Source organism: Homarus americanus, unplaced genomic scaffold (genome assembly GCF_018991925.1).
Source record: "Homarus americanus isolate GMGI-L3 unplaced genomic scaffold, GMGI_Hamer_2.0 scaffold31037, whole genome shotgun sequence".
In the NCBI taxonomy this organism is placed as follows: domain Eukaryota; kingdom Metazoa; phylum Arthropoda; class Malacostraca; order Decapoda; family Nephropidae; genus Homarus; species Homarus americanus.
In genome coordinates, this window is record NW_024722227.1 from 5,669,984 (window position 1) to 5,688,646 (window position 18,663).

Below are 18,663 nucleotides of genomic sequence, written 5' to 3' on the forward strand. Positions count from 1 at the left end.
GTGATCCCTCGGTTAACGAATTATCTTTCATAAGATTCTTCACTTCGGTTAACGAGTCAAACCCTCGGTTAACGAATTCCCTACGAATTTTTCCCAACATGTTTTCGCCTGCATTTGGCTGCCAACCAGCTGTAGTATTAGTCCGCCAATACAGTAATCAGTTTTAGGGTTTAAATTCCTTACCATTTTAGTAAATATCAAGAAGGTTGTACTATTCAATAATTTTAAAAGTTTTATATTAAATTTTTTAGTCATTTTAACAATTATTAAACATAATTGAAGTATAGGAAGCTAGTTTTTTGCGCGCCAAACAGTCACAACACAAAAAGCTTGGCGTCAGTTTGTTTACCAGCTCAGAGGAAGGAACATCTTTTTGAGACTTTTCAACATAAACGTTTTTTCTGTGTTTCCAGTCAAACTTTTGGTAATTTTGAAATATATTTTACATATTGACAATATATAATGCAGTGCAGTGTTGATTTAAAGAAAATAATCTTGAATTACACCAAGTGAACTAAAATTTTATGGGTGAAATGGCAGCATGGGGTGGCAGCATGGGGTGACTTCTTTTCCACCCTAATGCCTTCTCTTCTCCCTTCTCCTCCACCCCCATTCTAATTCCCATCATCATCAACCAGGAGCCTTCTACATGCACACCTCAAAGTAACTGTACTTTACTGCATTTATTTTTAGTTTGTATGTAATTTTTGGTGAGCTGGAACCAATTACCCAAAAACCCATTGAAACAATGGTTTCGATTAACGAATTTTTTGGTTAACGAGCAACCTTCTGGAACGAATTGTGCTCGTTAACCGAGGGACCACTGTGTATATGTATGTATGTATGTATGTATAAATATATATATATATATATATATATATATATATATATATATATATATATATATATATATATATATATATATATATATATATAGTATATATATATATATATATATATATATATATATATATATATATATATATATATATATATATATATATATATATATATATATATATATATATATATATATATATACACACACTACACACTGTATAGTGCAGTTTTATGTTCCACTGTCACAAATGCTATAATTACGAATTCATTTCACCAGTTCACTAGTTTCAACTGCAAATTTAAATTTCAGTATTATGCCATGTTTGGCAACAGGACAAAAAAAAAAAAGAAAAAAAAAAGAAGCTTTTTCATAGTACTGTACAAACAAGAAATAACAAAATGAGGGAAAAATATGAAAATTCTTTGACTTTGATTTCACATGAAAAAGCCTATTTCTTTCTAAAACACTCAGTAGTGTATCAATGAGTAGCTGTTCATAATTCAAATTACTGTACAACATTCAATTATGTAAAAGATGAAATCAAACAGTGAGATTTATGAATGGAACCCTTAGGCACAGCTGTAAAAATCTATAACTTGTAACCCTTAATACAAAACATAAATTATGCAGTACAGTGCAGTATTAAACTTATTATGCATCTTTTGAAAATTATGCAACTGCATACAGTACAAACACAAAACAGAAAAAAGGAATGTGTGGTGCGGACTTGTTACAGTGCATACCATTACATTGGGACAAACTTCACACTGGAGTCTGACATCTTTAAATGGTAGACAATTCATTAAAAGAAATGAGGTTTTGTTAAAGTCCGCTTTCACAGGTAAATTGAAATCTTTCCATTTTGTGCACATGATCAACTAAACCTTAATAAATTTACAGAGCATCATCTAAAAGTTTAGTTGATAGTTCTTTTATTAGACTAGTTTGAATATCTTGAACTAAATCAAGCTTAAAAAAGGGAACTGATAAAGTTCAAATGTCATGCTTGAAGTGTTTGTTTCTTAATTTTTCACAACTACACCTGTACAGCTTCCAGGACGTCAGTCACGTTTTGAAATTACTTAATCAACTATAGGAGGCACAAACCACTATGCTGTTTTCCTATAATTACCCATTTGTTGATAATACTGTAGCTTAAAAAAAAATCACAAAAGTCAGAAAGGTGATACAGTAGATTGTAATTTTCATATTGTAGTCCTGCTGAGAAGTCCTCAAGTGTAGTTGTCTCTTTCACCATAACCTCAAATATCAATAAAACAAGAATACTGTACTACAACCAAAAGGATCTAACCATTCTGCATCACATTCCTGTGAAAAGCGTTTCTTGCAAAACAATCAATGTGGCAAACTCTGATGTATGAGAGTAAATATGAAATTGACATGGAATTATAAATTATGAAACTGATACAATATACCAGTATCAGTACAGTATATGAAAATAATTATGTAGATGGAATTATATAGCATATTTTTGATGTTCCATTAATTACAATGTACTTTTCATCTCATGGTACAGTAATACACAGTAACATGAAGCACCAAATAACAGATATGACATTTCACCCTAACCAATAAATCAATCCCTTAACCCATGTTATAGACAATCACTGCTGCTGTAGATTGTGTGTATGATATTGAATGATTAAGTAATTAATACCAAAATAATGTATGAACTGTAAACTGGAATTAATAATGCATCTGTAAGGGCATAAATCAATACAATGCTGTATTATGCAACTGCGAGAATGTACAATGGTCCAATAAATCATTTCCTCTTCATGAGCATAAGTGGAACATGAATTAACAATAAAACATTCTCAAACCATACTGCAAAGAGATAAAATCCTGATCCTGGATAAATAAAGAAGATTAAATTTTATAGAAATTAAATATTATAAAATGTGAGTTGGTGTTGTATTGTATGTGGTCTGATAAATATAATTACTGTACAAGTTCTTTTGTTTATCCAGTTGGACACTACAATAAATATTGCAGTTTCATTAAATTCATTCTGATAATGATTTCATATTAAAATTCCAGTGAATTCCTACATCAACTCAGGAAAGTGCACCAAATTTATCAGGTACCACTTTGATTAAAAACAAATATAGAACTTGTTCTTGACATAAAAACTAGAAGACTAATTTAACAAAGCACCACACCAATAAGCATAGAAAACTCTGCAAACAGAAATTAAAATTATGTTCAACTCAATGTCAACATAGTCAGCTGGGTATGATTAAAAGTACTGTATTTCCTTCAAAGAACAGTAGACATGTACATGGTAGACCAGAAAGGTAATAACAGAAGTGTTTGCAACTGTATACTGTATATTCATGAACAGAGATATGTGTATATCTGGAAAACATGTGTAGCTGGATATCTGACTCTTACATATATTTGTATATGTGCAAAGACAATTATGTTTTTTTTTTGTAGATGAATGTATGCATATGTGTACCAAACATTACATTATAAACTTGTTACAGATACATGTGATTTTTCAAAGAATATAGAAGAGTTGAAGAAATGCATCACACAGTTAGCTTATCAACAGCTTAGTAAACTCCAGTACAGTATTTACTTCATCCAATGAAATGTTATCTTTTATTGATATGTGCTCTAATGAATATATGCAAAAATAAATCTGAAGAGTAAAACATTTATGCACTGAAGTGACACAAGTCTTCCAAAAGGTAAATTAAAACAATCTATTCAGGAACCCTAAAAAACTTAAATTACCATAACTAAATCCTAAGATTAAGACAAGTGAGCATACTGTAGAGCAATGATCTTCAAGCTTTGATTGGATTTCATCATCCCACTGATGATTTTTTTTATGAATATCGATCCCTATTTATTTTTAGTCTGAGATTCTGTCAAGATTAATTCTGCATAAATTTTCAGTCTAGCATTACAGTACAGTGTAGTTAAAAATACAAGCACCATCTGGGATATATGGAAATGCTTTAATGCATAAGTACTGAAAATGCATTTATAATGACACTAGAAATAATAAATGTGTATTACATACAAGCAACAAAACAGACTAGGGACATATGAAGCTCACAAACAGCACCAACACAGTCTTCAAGATTTTAAAATGCAATCTCAATTGCAAGAAAAACAAATTAATACTGTTAAATAATAACAAAATATCTTTGGTTTACTGAGAGTATATCAATGAAGATCTACAAACAAGTAGTCCCACTTTGTAAACTAGTTTCCATACACCATGAGAAACTTGTTGGCATTTATTTCACTTGATACCAAACACATCAGTCATAGTTATGAGATATGAGGGACTTCATTCCACAGTCAACAGGCTTCCACTTAAGTCCCAGACAATTATCACAGCATTACTTGCTATGTTTGTGGCAAGATAAACAGGTAATTTACATAGGTGTCATAAGCTCAATATTGTAGGTAATAATGACTTGGGTGTCTTGTTACATGGTCACTGCTGTTCAATGTTTTAAAATTCATATACTTTAAGTATTATGTTAAAAGACCCATAAAACTAATTCCCTTTTCTGGTATGGATATAACACAGAAATTGTTTCTATGTACCTTAAATATAATGAAAGATAAAAGACCACATTATGGCAAGTAAATTACTTTGGTTTAGGGGCCACCACTGGTTTTACCTCTTGACTTTTTCTGGACGGTGTTTTTGTAACTGGTTTTGGTTCCTGGACTTCAAATTCTTTTTTCTCAAATTTCTGTTGTAAAGATGCCACATGAGAATTGCTTATTCGACCACTTCGATTGATTGCTGAAATTCCAGTAGGACCTGGTTTGGTCGTTGCTCCAATTGAAGGCTTACTTATTGATGCAGCTGATTTTACAGGTTTCTTTGGTCCAGTTTTTTCAACTTGTTTGTCAGTGGGCTTTGTGCCACTCTTGTTGCCAGATTTTTCTGCAGTTTTATTTCCTGGCTTCTCAGTTAGTTTGTTTCCTGTTTTTAGATCTCCCTTATTTCCAGCTGCAGTTGTTTTCTTGGCTACTGGCTGAGGAGTGGTACTGCGGCTCTTCTCTCCACGACCACTGCCAGTAGAAGATGTGTTCCTTGAGGGTGTTGTACCCCGTGTTGGTGTAGTGCCTCGAGTAGGAGACAGTAAGCGCCCAGGCTTAGAAACTGGTGAAGTTACTTTAGATGTTGGAGATGCACCCCTACCCCTTGCAACACTATTTCCACTAGCAGGTGATGTTATAATTGATTCATTATTAGTAGATAAATTTTTTGATGTTTCTTTGGGGATATTTGCTTCATTTTTTGTGTTTTTTTCTGTAGGTTTAGTCTGTAAAAGAACTTTATCTGGTGGGATCAAAACTTTGTCTGGAGGAAACACTGGTCTATTAGGTCGAGGTACAGATGATATGCTGGTAGTATTTGTTGATGGGTTTGCTTTATGTACAGCTGCTGTTCCTCCAGAAGATGATTTTGGTATCACGGCAGAAGAATTAGCAGTGGTGGTGACTGTAGGTGTTGGGATAGTTACATCTGCTTTTGAAACATTATTTACTGGTTGTCCTGGCATTCCTCTTTCCTTGAAGCTTGATTTAACAGATTCAACTTTATTATTAGTAATATTATTTGTAGTATTTTTTGCTGATTTGGTGCTGCCAGTTGCCATTGATGCTGCTGCTGCCTCCCCTGCTGCTGCTCCTGCTGCTCGAACTGCTGCTAATGATGCAGCTAAAGTCATTGATGTTGGTGTATTGTTGCTAACAGTAGTTCTTGGTGTGGTCGTGGTAAGAGTAGGGGTAGAAGTTGTTAAATTTTTACTTTTCTGTGAATCAAGTATGCTTGAAGAAGATTTAATGGTTGCAGGTGTTACTGTTGGGGTTGTAGAAGTTGTAGTTGGCGTACCTTCTGAAGTCTTTGATTTTCCTGTATTTATATATGAAAAAACCCCTCTTGGCACACTTTTTGATGAAAATTTATGAGCACTTACTTCTGCGGAGCTTGACGTAGGTACCTTATTGGTATTTATATCATCATCTATTGGTGACATTGAAGAAGTAGTACTGGATTTTTTCATTGTATCAGGTACTTTCTTTGATCTCCATGGATATGATGTGCTCTTACTCATACCACCAGTGTTTGGTGCTTTTGAGCCTGTACTAGCATCATTTGTCTTGGAATTTGTTATTTCTTTGTGTACTGCAGCACTGGCCTTGCTATCTTGACTAGTAGGAGATCCTGAGGCAATAATCTTGGTCATCTTCGATCCTTTGTCTCTATTTTTATTTTTGTTTTTTGCTAATGTACTAACAAAGTCAGCATCTCTTGTTGACAATTCTGTAACTATTTCTGACAATAATCCACCGTCTTCGGAACTCCCACAACTTGTTCTCTTACTATCAAGTAAACTAGGAGAGGGAGGACTATGGGATAATGAAGAGTTGCTAGCTTGTGGAGATTCTACATTCTCCCCCTCTATACATCTTACAACTTCACCATCAGGAGGTGATTCTACAAGATTAGTATATACAGGCTCTGCTGCTGTATCATCTTCTGATGAGTTTTTATCCTTAATCATTTTCTTTTTGGGTTTGTTATATAAGAAGGAGAATATAGACTTCTTCTCTTTCTTACTATCAACTGTGTCTGGAGGTGCATATGTAACCTCTTGTAAAGGTATTTCTTTATCTGGAGTTTTGTCATCAATAGTTGCATATATATTTTCTGAGGGTGAAGTATCATCATCCATATCAGCTATTGGAGCACTGCCTTCTTGAATATTTAGACAGTCATCATAGAAACACTCCGACTCAGGTGTCCCTGGGATTGTGGGCAATGGAGGTCTAGGTGGAGGTTCTGAGGGTCTTGTTGGGGGCAAACTCTTAGGTCTAGGCGCACGCATGGAACCAAACTTTGGGATGGTTGGACGAACTGTAACCGGAGTTTCACGCATGCTACCTATTCTCTGTAGTTCCTTGTTGGTATCATTTGTTTCTATAGCGGATGGTGTCCATGTTACTCTCATATTTGACCGTGTGTCTCCTGTGGTTGGAGTCTTGATTTTATCTTCTGGGACGGATGGAGCCCATGATACCTTGCTTGGTTTGCTAATTTCTTCTTGAGCTGCTTTAACCTGGCTTGGTTTTACATTACTGGGCATTGGAGGGTCAGGAGCTGTTCTAACAGGAACTAAGTTTGCAGGAAGCTCTGTAGCATGAAGCTGCATTGGAGCAGAGATTTCTAGCTGCACAAGACTTTCACGTTTGATCTTTGCTGCTTTTCTGGGCAGGGTATTTGAACGTCCTGCTTCAATATCTACTTCATTACTTTCTGGTCCCTGCTTATCTTTTTTGGTAAGAAAAGAAGCAATTCTGGCTACTGTTGACTGTTTATCTCCCTCCTGGCGTTTTATTTCATTGCTTTCATCTTGGTGTTCTCCATGATTACTTGCCTGAGCTATAAGTATGGATGCATCTGGCACCGAAAGGGGTCTGGTTGCCAAATTGGGAGTCTTTCGATAAGGTGTAATAACAGTAACAGGTGGTATGTAAGTGGACTGTGTAGGTTCTACAGGTGGTGGAGGGGGTGGTGGTGCTACTCTGTTGATTACTACAGGCTTGGACAGATGGGGAGCAATTGCTGGGTTGGTAGAGCCTTGTAAACTTGGACCACTGATGCTCATCTTAATCCCAGATCCATCACTTGTTGTGACACTGGGTGCTCCAGTTTGACTTAATTGGTTGTTGGCAAGTTTAATTTGCCATCCATAACCTAAAGGAATGTTGGGGTTTCCATTGGAAGCACTTGTAATTGTCACACTTGAAGGAGTTGTGGGGACACTAGCTGATGATGCAGGTGTGGCAGTCACTGGTGGAGGAGGAAGAGGTGGTGCTGATGGCTTGACAATCTTAGAACCTGGAGGAGATTTCTCTTTTAGAGGAGAAATTGTAAAGCCTTCACCCTTTCCAAAGAAGGCACCAGCAAATGAGTGTGGTTTGTTTGACATAACTCCAGTTGTGATCGACTTTGCATGTCCATTAAGTAATGGGCTGTTACTTTTGGATCCCTGTGATGATGGTGGTGTTGGGGAGCGGGGAGTGGTTACTCCCCCAGGGCTGCTGTTATCTATCTGTCGCCCTATTCCGGCAACTTCCACACAAAGTGAGCCTGGGGGACGATTAGCTCGTTTTCCTGGATCCACATGTGGTAACCTGAAACAAAAAATAAATAAAAATTAGTGTTAAAAAATAAATAAATAAATAAAAACATTAAATGAAAAACTGTTCATGGATATATAAATGTTTGATTTTTTTTCTGTACAATTATTTGTATGTCTAGAATATGTGCGCTGATGCTGGAGAAAGTAAAGTATCTTAATTTTTAGAAATTTTTCCAAGATTTTCTAAGGTTCACCACTAAAGCCGTCTACCGGTAGATCCTTTCCCGCCAAATAAATAAGTACTGTACTCAGGGGCAGATCCAGGGGTTATGGACCCCCCCACCTCCCCCTTTCATCTGAAAATTACAATACTTTTTCTTTAATACATTAATGTACTCAGGCATTTTTGCATAGTATAAAGTAATTACTATTGACTTCAGAATATATCCCATTATCAAGTGCACATGACTTCAAAATGCCCATGACATTGGTCAGATTTAAAAAAAAATTTCGGGGACCTTACAGTGCCCTCCCCAAATCCATGGGTGGTCTCGCTGTACTCTCCATTCCCCCCCCCCCCACCTTGATATTCCTGGATCTTACCCTGGTACTGTACCAGTACTTCCAGAACATTTGTATGCCTGTTTAAACATGTTAAACCAAAACTACTTCATCCATAAACCATCACTGCTTAACCATGAGATGGCTGTAGGGCTGGCAGTCAAAGCTCTTAAAAATTAATATTTAATCCCCTCTTACCTATGATGGCAAGTTTTCTGTTTAGTACAGTACTGTTGTGGAGTGGTGAATTTCTCACAAATTCCTGGTGTAACATATTCAAAGGACTCCGATACATTTACAATAATAAACATTCTCTCCTCATTCTTTTTCTTGAAGGGAGGGGGATGAGGAAATAAAATATATATCCAACCATCCATTTGAGAATCAAACCCAAGGCCATTCATTGTCAAGGAAAAGGTTCTGTTTTTAAGCTGAATTAAGTGGCTACAATAAAATCTGGTGTAGATAGTCTCACTGGTGGACCCTGGACAATCTTGTGTAATTATTCTCCATGATCAGTAAAACAATTTGAATGGACAGGAGTTGTATATGAAATAAAGTAAAAACTTCAAAATTATAGATCAACTTGACAGAATACGTTTAAATTCCGCATCTTTTGTTTTATTGCTCCGAATTTACTGCAAATATAAATACATTTAATTACACTTAACAGTCATTACCAAAAATGTATTTTTATCAAACAATCCTATAATATGACAAGTTAGAGTTCGTTGATATTATCATGCATTAATGTTGTGAAAGCCTTGGGAATATGATGATAATGTACATAAATAGTAATGATTCATTAATTAAACTCTTGTTATGCACTGCATTCATAGGGTTTCCTCTAATGACATCAACACATTAAGATGACCTGAGAGGGCAGTGTTAGTCAATGACACTACCTTAACTATTCTTCCCATACCATGTCTTCATCTTCCTCCACCCCTTCCTACAGTACCACCACCATTATTTATCCTCCTCTCATATCATAATCTTGGCCTTGCCTTCCCCCTTTCACTAACATGACCCTATCCCCGACTTAATGCTCCATCCCCTCCTCTCCTGCCATTGTCCACTGACTGAAAATAGGAACAAATTAAATCTTTAACTAAGTCACCCATGATGCAAACGTGGTTTAATACTGCATATGGGTTCAAAATGATAAATCTTATAACCTCGCTGAACGCATAATGAATTTGAAAAAATAACACAAGCCTTTATAATTGTATTAATTTCAAATTACATGAATGCAGGTTAAAAATGATTACTAAACATTCAAACTAAAAAAAAGAAATTGACCAGAAATTTCTCATCTGAAGAACTAATCTAATTTCTTAGATTAGATATCATTAATGAACCCCAATGACTGTATTGTAATTTTTAACATTGTAATAAAGAAAAATCTTCAGCAAAGGATGAACATAGAGCATCCAGCTTATGTTAAATAGTATTTCTTGACATTTCTTCCTTTCCTGCATTGCATCCAGATTCAACTGTAATCCATGACTTACCACATTCACAAAATGATGTTGGTAGCCATTATTAAAATAGATAATACCTAATCAAAATTTTTTGGTTCATAAATACCTGCTGTAACTGTCCTACAACTTACACACATGTGTATGACTAATAAGTTTTGTATTTGTAACTTGACTTTCTACAGTTATTAATATTCACTTCAATAGGATCCCTGCACACCAGTACTGTAATAACTTCCTGGTGCTCTTTATTTATACAGACAGTATACTGTATCTAGTGCTGTTTAGTACCAGCATACTGTACTGTACTGTGGTCTTACAGATTATTCCTAAATTATTTTAGTTTTTATCTCCACTTCTTGGGAATGCTGAAGATGTAACAGCATAAAATAAATAAGTAAATTAATATTATAAAATATTTTGTTACTTAATTTGTGGGCAGTCTTTCAGGGAAACCTAGACCCTAAAAGCTTCCCAAAGTCAATACATCTACTCTGCATTTTGTATGGATTATTTAATTATTCACAGAATATATGTTATGTACCTTGTATAAACTAAGTATTGATATATATGGAGCACAATATTTACTAAACACTGCATGACTATATCAACACTCTCATTGTGGAAAGAAATTTATGAGCACAGTAGTATATTTTTTACTACCGTTTATTTATTTTTAAAATTTAAAGGTTCTTATAAAGATTTTATTTTGTAATTTTAACGAAAATAAGTATCTTTAATATTCATTTCAGGAATCTAATGTGAATGGATGATGTGTGGTGTACAGTATAAGATTTGCACTCAGAACTACAGTACAGTACAGTACAGTACAGTACAGTACAGTACAGTACTACAGTCAGTGATAAATCCTTCAAGGTAGAATGTTAGGTGTTCACTCTGTGTGCACATGCACATACTGTACAGTGAAAGTGGTTCCCATAATTCTGAAAGCCCATTAAGGACAGTGCAAATGTAGCACAGTGAAGACTAAGCCTTGATATACAAGGAGGCACTGTTCTCAACCACTTTCAATTCCCTAACTGCAACATCAGGTGGCCAGTCTCAGCTGGGTCAACAGGGAACACCCTACTCAGTGGCCATCTACCAAGTGCTAATCAGCAGCCACTGGGTCAGAAGGTGAGTGCAGTTGCACCCACTTGGCTGCTGTGTCTCATGCACATTAAGTTAATTATATTAATTCCTCTTCCAAATGTGTATAAATTTTGAGGATATCTCGTGCACAACACACGTGCATGCATGTGTGATAGACTCTGTGCACCTGTGCAATTATATTTAATGAAACTGATTATAGTTATATACAGTACAGTAGTACAGTATATAATAACAAAGGTATCAATTAAGGGCAACACAAAATGAATTTATATGAGACAATTCCTGAAATAAACTGACAAACAACGATTTATCAGTGAAGAATTTAATGGAGGGGAAAAGTGCAGTCAGCTTGTGCAACTAATTCACACATAAAAATCCCGTACCAGGGTAATACATTGCTTAGAAATAAAATGGTTTCATAAAAGCAACTTTCATTGATGTTTGAGAAAGTCCTGCAATAGAAAGAAAGAATAAAAAAAACTGCTTGCAAATCACAGCATTAACCAAATCCAAAGTACTTCTATGAATAAGGCTATGAGGGCCTAATTTCATAAGCGCCACCCCATTCAAGAATGTTTGTTTTTTTATCATATTTGTCTTCCCACACCTATTGCCTCTTGATTCCAAGGCCGGGGGAGCATGAAGCAAGGGATTGTCATACATAAGTTCACGATGCTGGAGAGGGGTATGCTATTATTCCTCTCCCCTGCCTGCTGAGGTGCTCCAGCAGTAGAGTGTGTGGTGGTGAATGACATCTAGGGAACTGTGACTATGTGATCCTGTGTGTGTGTGTACATTATTTTGCATGAAATAATTTTTGTTTGTATTTTCATATCTTTATTTCCAACACACACACACAAAGTTTTTGCCAGAAAATGCAGTTAAGGTGATTATTATGGTGGTTACTATAATCTCTGACGTTTTCAGTAATAATAATGATTAGTTAAGATGTACAGACAGCCAAAGGTGCTCTTGTACTCGCAATTTTACCTGGCAACACTTGAAATAAAGCTGCATGTAGTGGAGATAGTGATTGGTAGATCTATTATTTGCTGTATCACTGTCAGAATTAATATTTAACACTCCAAAGGAAGCATTTTTATAATAATAACTACTCATCATTATTTCAGATCAGGACAAGGTTCCAAATGTTTGTGCATTTGCTTAAATATTGAAGAAAATTATATTAATGAATTGGCAATGCAACTACAACTAGGGCTGCCACAAGATTCTCACGTCAAATTTCAAGAATACATTAAATCTTGAGTGTTTCATGAGGGAATTAAATGTCTTTACAATGTGATCATTATATAATATAATTTTACGTAATTTATAGGGCAGACAATGTGTAATAGACTCATCCTTCCTTGTTGCCTGGGTGCCAGATTGCTGGCTAGGTAGAGGCTGACCCATTTCCTGGCCACCAAGATTGCCTGACCTTACCCAGTTTGATTTTTTCTTTGGGGTTATATGAGATCCAAAGTGTAGTCTACAAAGCTACAGGACATTGTTCACCTTAAAGAGCGCATCACTGTGACAGTGGCCTCTGTAGCCCCCAAGTAATAATAGAAAAAAGTAAAAACCCTATAACTTAGCACATATAGACCTCAGCCCCATATGTGCTAAGTTAATAAGTTACAGGGTTTTACTATTTTCTATTATTTCTGATTTACATACCTACGTAGACAGATGAATAAATCTTACTTGAAATTTATGTTAACCAGCTACAATAAGTCTAGATCAACTCTACAAACACTTTACAGTTATCACTGCTGAATTTTAGAAAACAGAATCGGTATTTGGAACAAAAATAAGCCTTTCAGACAAAGCCTCACTTGACCACAATACCCAGCACATCAACTGTTGTATCTTAAGAGAGGTTTTTGCTGTACAGTACAGTACATCCTAGGATACTAAGGCATTTAAAGGTTAAATCTAAAGTGAATCAAATTACAAAAATATTTTCAGGAAGTAATGACGAGCCTTAATAAGTATCATTTCAAAATCCAATGTACTAAATTATCTATATTATAGGCATTTGTGTACTGTATTTAATCTACAGTGATCTGGTTCAGGCAGTGTCAAGATGCTTTCCACAAACACAATTCCCGTTAAAGATATAAAATAACAGTAAGTTCTCAAAATTGCCACAAATTGTTGTTATATCCTTATTTTTGTCTCAACATAACACTTAGGCCCCGATGACGTTCCAGAATGTCCGCCTATTTTTCCGCCATTTTTTTTTGTTATTTTTTTTTTTTTTTTTTAGTATTTTTTTGTTCTCGATTTATCCCCGCACACGGAGGGGGGGTTACAGCCAACAGCACCCTATCCCGGTGTAATGGCCCCTGTCTCATCAACAGAAGTATTATATAAATGGGTTCATTACATTTGATTTATATACTGATTCACCCCTGTAACTTTCCACTGGCTATGAGTTGTCATGCTCTTATCACATGATTGGTAGCCTCCTTGGGGTGCGGCCACTGACTGCATAGGCCAGCACATGGGTCAGCTTAGATAAGCAGGCACCCACGGGCAGTCACGCTCATAATCTCACATCGAAAGGACGTGATTAAACGGTCTATTTACATAGCCGCCGTCCTCTCTCTTCACACTCATAAATAGTGGAAGTTACGGTTGATTTACACTCAGGAATTGTATCAACAGCAGTTTCTTAATAAAAGGAAGAAACAGACAATTGGGTTTTGCTACTCTAACCCAATATAATATAAATGTACCAGCCTGGTTAACTTCGATAGAACCTATAATTAACCAGCTAGAACACCGGGATTTAAGGGTTAATATTTGGAAATCATTAGGACAGATATTGTTAAATAACTGTTAGACCTTCAAAATTCATCATCTTCTTGTAAACTTAATATGAACACCATTTTATCTCGAGCATGCATAAGGTAACTAATTTACTATTTGACTGTGTGCCAAGTCAGCCTTTTCTTTGGTTTTCATGTCAACTGTACAGGTGGTTGACCACTGTCACTCTTAGCTTGGGATGAAGTACATGAGTTGGTTGACTTAGCCTTTATTTCACCATAGGATTTCTGAACGTCAACTGAAGTTGTCCCATCTTCTACCTTTGTTTTTCTCTTTAGTCTGTGTTAAATAATTGAAATCTGTTAAAAACTAAATGAAAAAAATAAAAATAAAATAAACATCCCTAGTAGCTACTGTGAAAATAACAGATGAAGCCAAGAATAAAGTCACAATGCATTAGTCAAGATGAAATATTGAAATTTTACAGTACTACAGTACATTATTTTGGGGGGGGGGAATTATCCCACCCGGGCACAGGTCATCGACCCACAACGGGGCCTAAGGGGAGAAAAAATAAGAGTAAAAAGAAATTAAAAATAGAAAAGAAAAAGATTATATTAACCTTCAGGACATATTCAATTAACTCCAACATGATGACCAGAAGGGTGTTGCAGTTTAATGATTTTTGTTCCAGGTATTGTAACACACACAACGGTTTTCAACATACTTTCAAAGAGTAACTTAAAAGAGGCAACTGTACTACATTTTTAGGTAACTGAAAATAATGAGTAATATCTAATCTGTTTTCTGTATTATTAATCATCTTTAATATCTAGTAAATTATCCCGATATATATATATATATATATATATATATATATATATATATATATATATATATATATATATATATATATATATATATATATATATATATATATATATATATATATATATATATATATATATATATATATATATATATATATATATATATATATATATATATATATATATATATATATATATATATATATATATATATATATATATATATATATATATATATATATATATATATATATATATATATATATATATATATATATATATATATATATATATATATATATATATATATATATATATATATATATATATATATATATATATATATATATATATATATATATATATATATATATATACATGATGAAAAACGTAGTACAGCTCCTCCCCGACTTATGACGGGGTTAGGGACCCAAATCCAGGTCGTAAGTCGAAAATGCTTAAATAAATACATAGAAAATCTAAAATGGGTCTCCTTTTCTTCTCAGCACCACAAAACTCTCACTTTTAAGCTTGCTAGCCATTTTAAATTGAATTACAAACGAAAATTTTGTCAGTACCGTACACAGCGCATTCATTAATGTAGGGACTCGAAAATACGTAATTTGACAAAATTTTGGTACGACTGAGACGGTCATATGTCCGGGTGGTCGTAAGTCGAGTAGGTCGTAAGTCGAGGAGTAGCTGTATCACATTTTGCATGAAATATTTCAAGAAAAGAAATACCCGTATTACATACTTGGAAGTAGCAGGTCTGCCTTTTGTCTTCCACCAGAGCCTGAGGTTGCCCCGGGCATAATACACCAGACAGAACACCATCACCACTACAGGCACGATTCCCAGGAAGAACACAAACATCCCCACAACAAATGTGTTCGTTGCTGAAAAGAAAGTTATTTAAGGAACCACTTTTTTATTGTTACGGGATTGCTTTCACTCATGCTAAGAATGTGTTTCTTTTGCTTTACTCAAACAACAGCAGCAGCAACACTTACTGAATATGGGCTTACATTCTTAAAGTTTTATATAAGAACTAGAGACACGAATATTGCAGTCTAAATGACATAAAAAAGTAATCTGATACTGTAGTATTACAATAATAATTCTCTTTATTCTTAATTGTGGGAGAAAATCATGGAATGAATCTGAGGACCTGGATCTTTGCTACACATTCTTGAACTTTATTTACCATGTGGGTTTGATGCAGGCCCACTGTCTTCAGAGCCTCCCAAACCAGGATAGAGGCAATCTGGTGGTGCAAACCCCACAGCACAATGACAGTGACCATTGTTGTTACACACTCCATTGCCATGACAGTCACAGGTGGACATCTTCAGGGCAGCCACTGGCATACATCGTTGGTTAATACACATCTGGCATGTGGAGGAGAAAAAAATAGCCCAGTAAGTTGTGACTGACATTAATAATCCTCCAAACAAACATTTTACAAAACCTGATTAGATAATTAAAATTAGAAAAAGTGATATAGAACCTTAGGTCAATAAAAATTTTCAGATGATGAAGGGATTGTTCGTTATAGAGATGTCATATTTTATTGGAGACTTAAGAAGGTAAAGAGTGCAAGAGTTTAGCTATAGTGTAGATGCATACAAATTTAATAAAGGTCAGTCATACTCTACTTTACCATGGACCCACCTTGCCTCGACCACACTTAGCTCCATCTGGAGCTAGACCAGGATCCACCATATCTAGACCCATATCTACTAGGGCTACACGACATGGGATAACACCTTTCTTACTCTTGAGGAAACTGTGAGACACCTTGCTTACGCTCTCCATTCCAAATTCCAGCCGTTCATTCAGGTGCATACAATGCAGCATCCCACATTTAACGTCACTTTTGGGTAGTAAAGAACAGATGATAATTCATTAGAGCAATAAACAAAGAGATTAAATTATATTTATAAAATAATAAAAGAGCAACTAATAAATTTTATTTTGAGTAATAATCTTGTCAGCAGGAAAAACTTACCCATTGCTGCATTTATAGTAAGTATCATTAACCCAGTTGTATCCACAGTTTCCATTATGGCTGCCCTGTGTGTTCATCATGTAACAACGATCATCAGAGCTCTGGCCAGTGGGACCCCAAAGAAGTTTACATTGTTCGCCATGTGTGCGACACATACCAGAGTGACAGAAGGCCTGTAATAAATATGAATCTTGAGTATGTTATTCAAGATATAAATTATCAAGCTACAATAATTATACAGGAGTAATTATTAATCATGAAAAGTTTACCAAAAGCAAATTACTAAAAATTAAATAAGATAAAAAAAAATGATAGGGAATTAAACATAGCACAACATGGTTAAACAGAAAACTCAGTGTGAAAAGGCAGACTGTAGCCTGTGTCAGAATTAAGTATCTGTACAGTAAGATCTTGTATTTCACGAGTAATATAGACTGAAGAAATTGCGCCAAATTCAAATTCGCCAAATGCAAATACATAAACTAATGGGAAAAATAACAATATAGACTGGCCACTCTACATCAACCTCTGATTTTCCCATTTATAACCTCCAAATGATACAAATTCTGCCTTTATTGACCTGATTGTGCTTTCCGGAAACTAGTTTGTAGGCCTTCCTCAAGTAACTTAATCACACGCTGCTTATCCTGCATCGAGTACTTGGTAAACTTAACTCCCTTATGATAGTCCCGCTTCTCCTTTTCCTTATTTGGCCGCTTAGGTGGGTCTGTCCCACTCCCACCAGCACCAGTAGGACCCCCAGTAGAGGTAGAGGCCATTATCTTGACTCGACAAGTGGTAGCACCACCCAAAAATGCACACAATAACAGCCCGGGCGGTCGCTAGGATGGTTCGGCTACAACGCGATAGTTGCGTTCTTGTAAACCTCTTTTACGTTCACCACCGGCAATTTGATCACCAGAACGCTTCTTGGAAAAATTTTTCTTACCTTGTCTTTCCATATTCATCGCTAACACAACAAAATTGAAGAAAACAGCAAAACTCACGGAGTAATCGACAGAAACCGCGCGATTCAACTAATCACGTGACGTAAACAGAGAGCGCTGGTGTAAACCGTTATAGTCCTCACTGTGAAACATTCTTTTTACTTATTCTTTTCGTACAGTATTTATGGGTAACAGTTATATTTGCAAAAAAAAAAAATATTAAAATAACAGAGTACCTCTCAAAAAACACTTCACAAACAAAAGACACGAATCAATTGAACATGTGATGTCGAACATAAACTGTAAACATTGCATAACCCCGTGCCGCGCTTAAAACGTTGAAGATGGAATTAAAACATTGAGGATGGAATCGCACTATAGCCAACATTCATTTGCAAAAATTTGCGTTTTACAAACAGCGTTTCCCTATTCATCAATCGCGTTACAACCAATTCACATTGACAAAACACGCGTTGTAGCAGAAATGACTAACTGGTATGAGGGCTGTGACATCATTCAAGATGGTGGCCAGCATTCAGCTGGCTGGTTGGATCTCGCGAAACTCACAATATTTTACGCCAAATATAAGACTTGGTTACATTAGGTAGTGCTCGCGAAATTAAAAAACGCAAAATGAAATCGCGCGAAAGATCAAAGGTATGGAAGATGGAAGGGCACACACTTGTATGTCAGTACTGAAAATGATGCTGAGATGGGCAACACCTATGCCTCTGTGGAGACTACAGACATTATGTATACAGTAGCAGGAAGCAGCATATTACATATTTCTTTTGAGATATTTTGAATAAAGAAATTAACAACTAGCTTCATCCTGTCACATAATCAGAAACCTTAAGCAAAATAAAGATGTGAATGTGGTATAAGAATTTCTGTAAGAAAAACAAGCACACAAGAAGAACTTGAAGCATTCACGTGATTTTGTATTTCAGTATCAA

At 35.3% G+C, this 18,663-nt stretch overlaps 1 protein-coding gene across 1 annotated transcript in view; it reads right to left on the bottom strand.

The window, feature by feature from the left end:
- Positions 1-1,147: 1,147 nt before the first annotated feature.
- The window catches only part of LOC121862496 (mucin-5AC-like), a 93,310-nt gene continuing 75,794 nt past the window's right edge, over positions 1,148-18,663 (bottom strand). The window contains exons 13-17 of the mRNA XM_042360802.1: positions 16,761-16,933; positions 16,424-16,625; positions 15,957-16,140; positions 15,507-15,648; positions 1,148-8,041 (exon numbers count right to left, since the gene is read on the bottom strand). Coding sequence (XP_042216736.1) covers positions 4,477-8,041; positions 15,507-15,648; positions 15,957-16,140; positions 16,424-16,625; positions 16,761-16,933 — 4,266 coding nt within the window. The 3' untranslated portion in view covers positions 1,148-4,476. The remainder of the gene's footprint in view (positions 8,042-15,506; positions 15,649-15,956; positions 16,141-16,423; positions 16,626-16,760; positions 16,934-18,663) is intronic.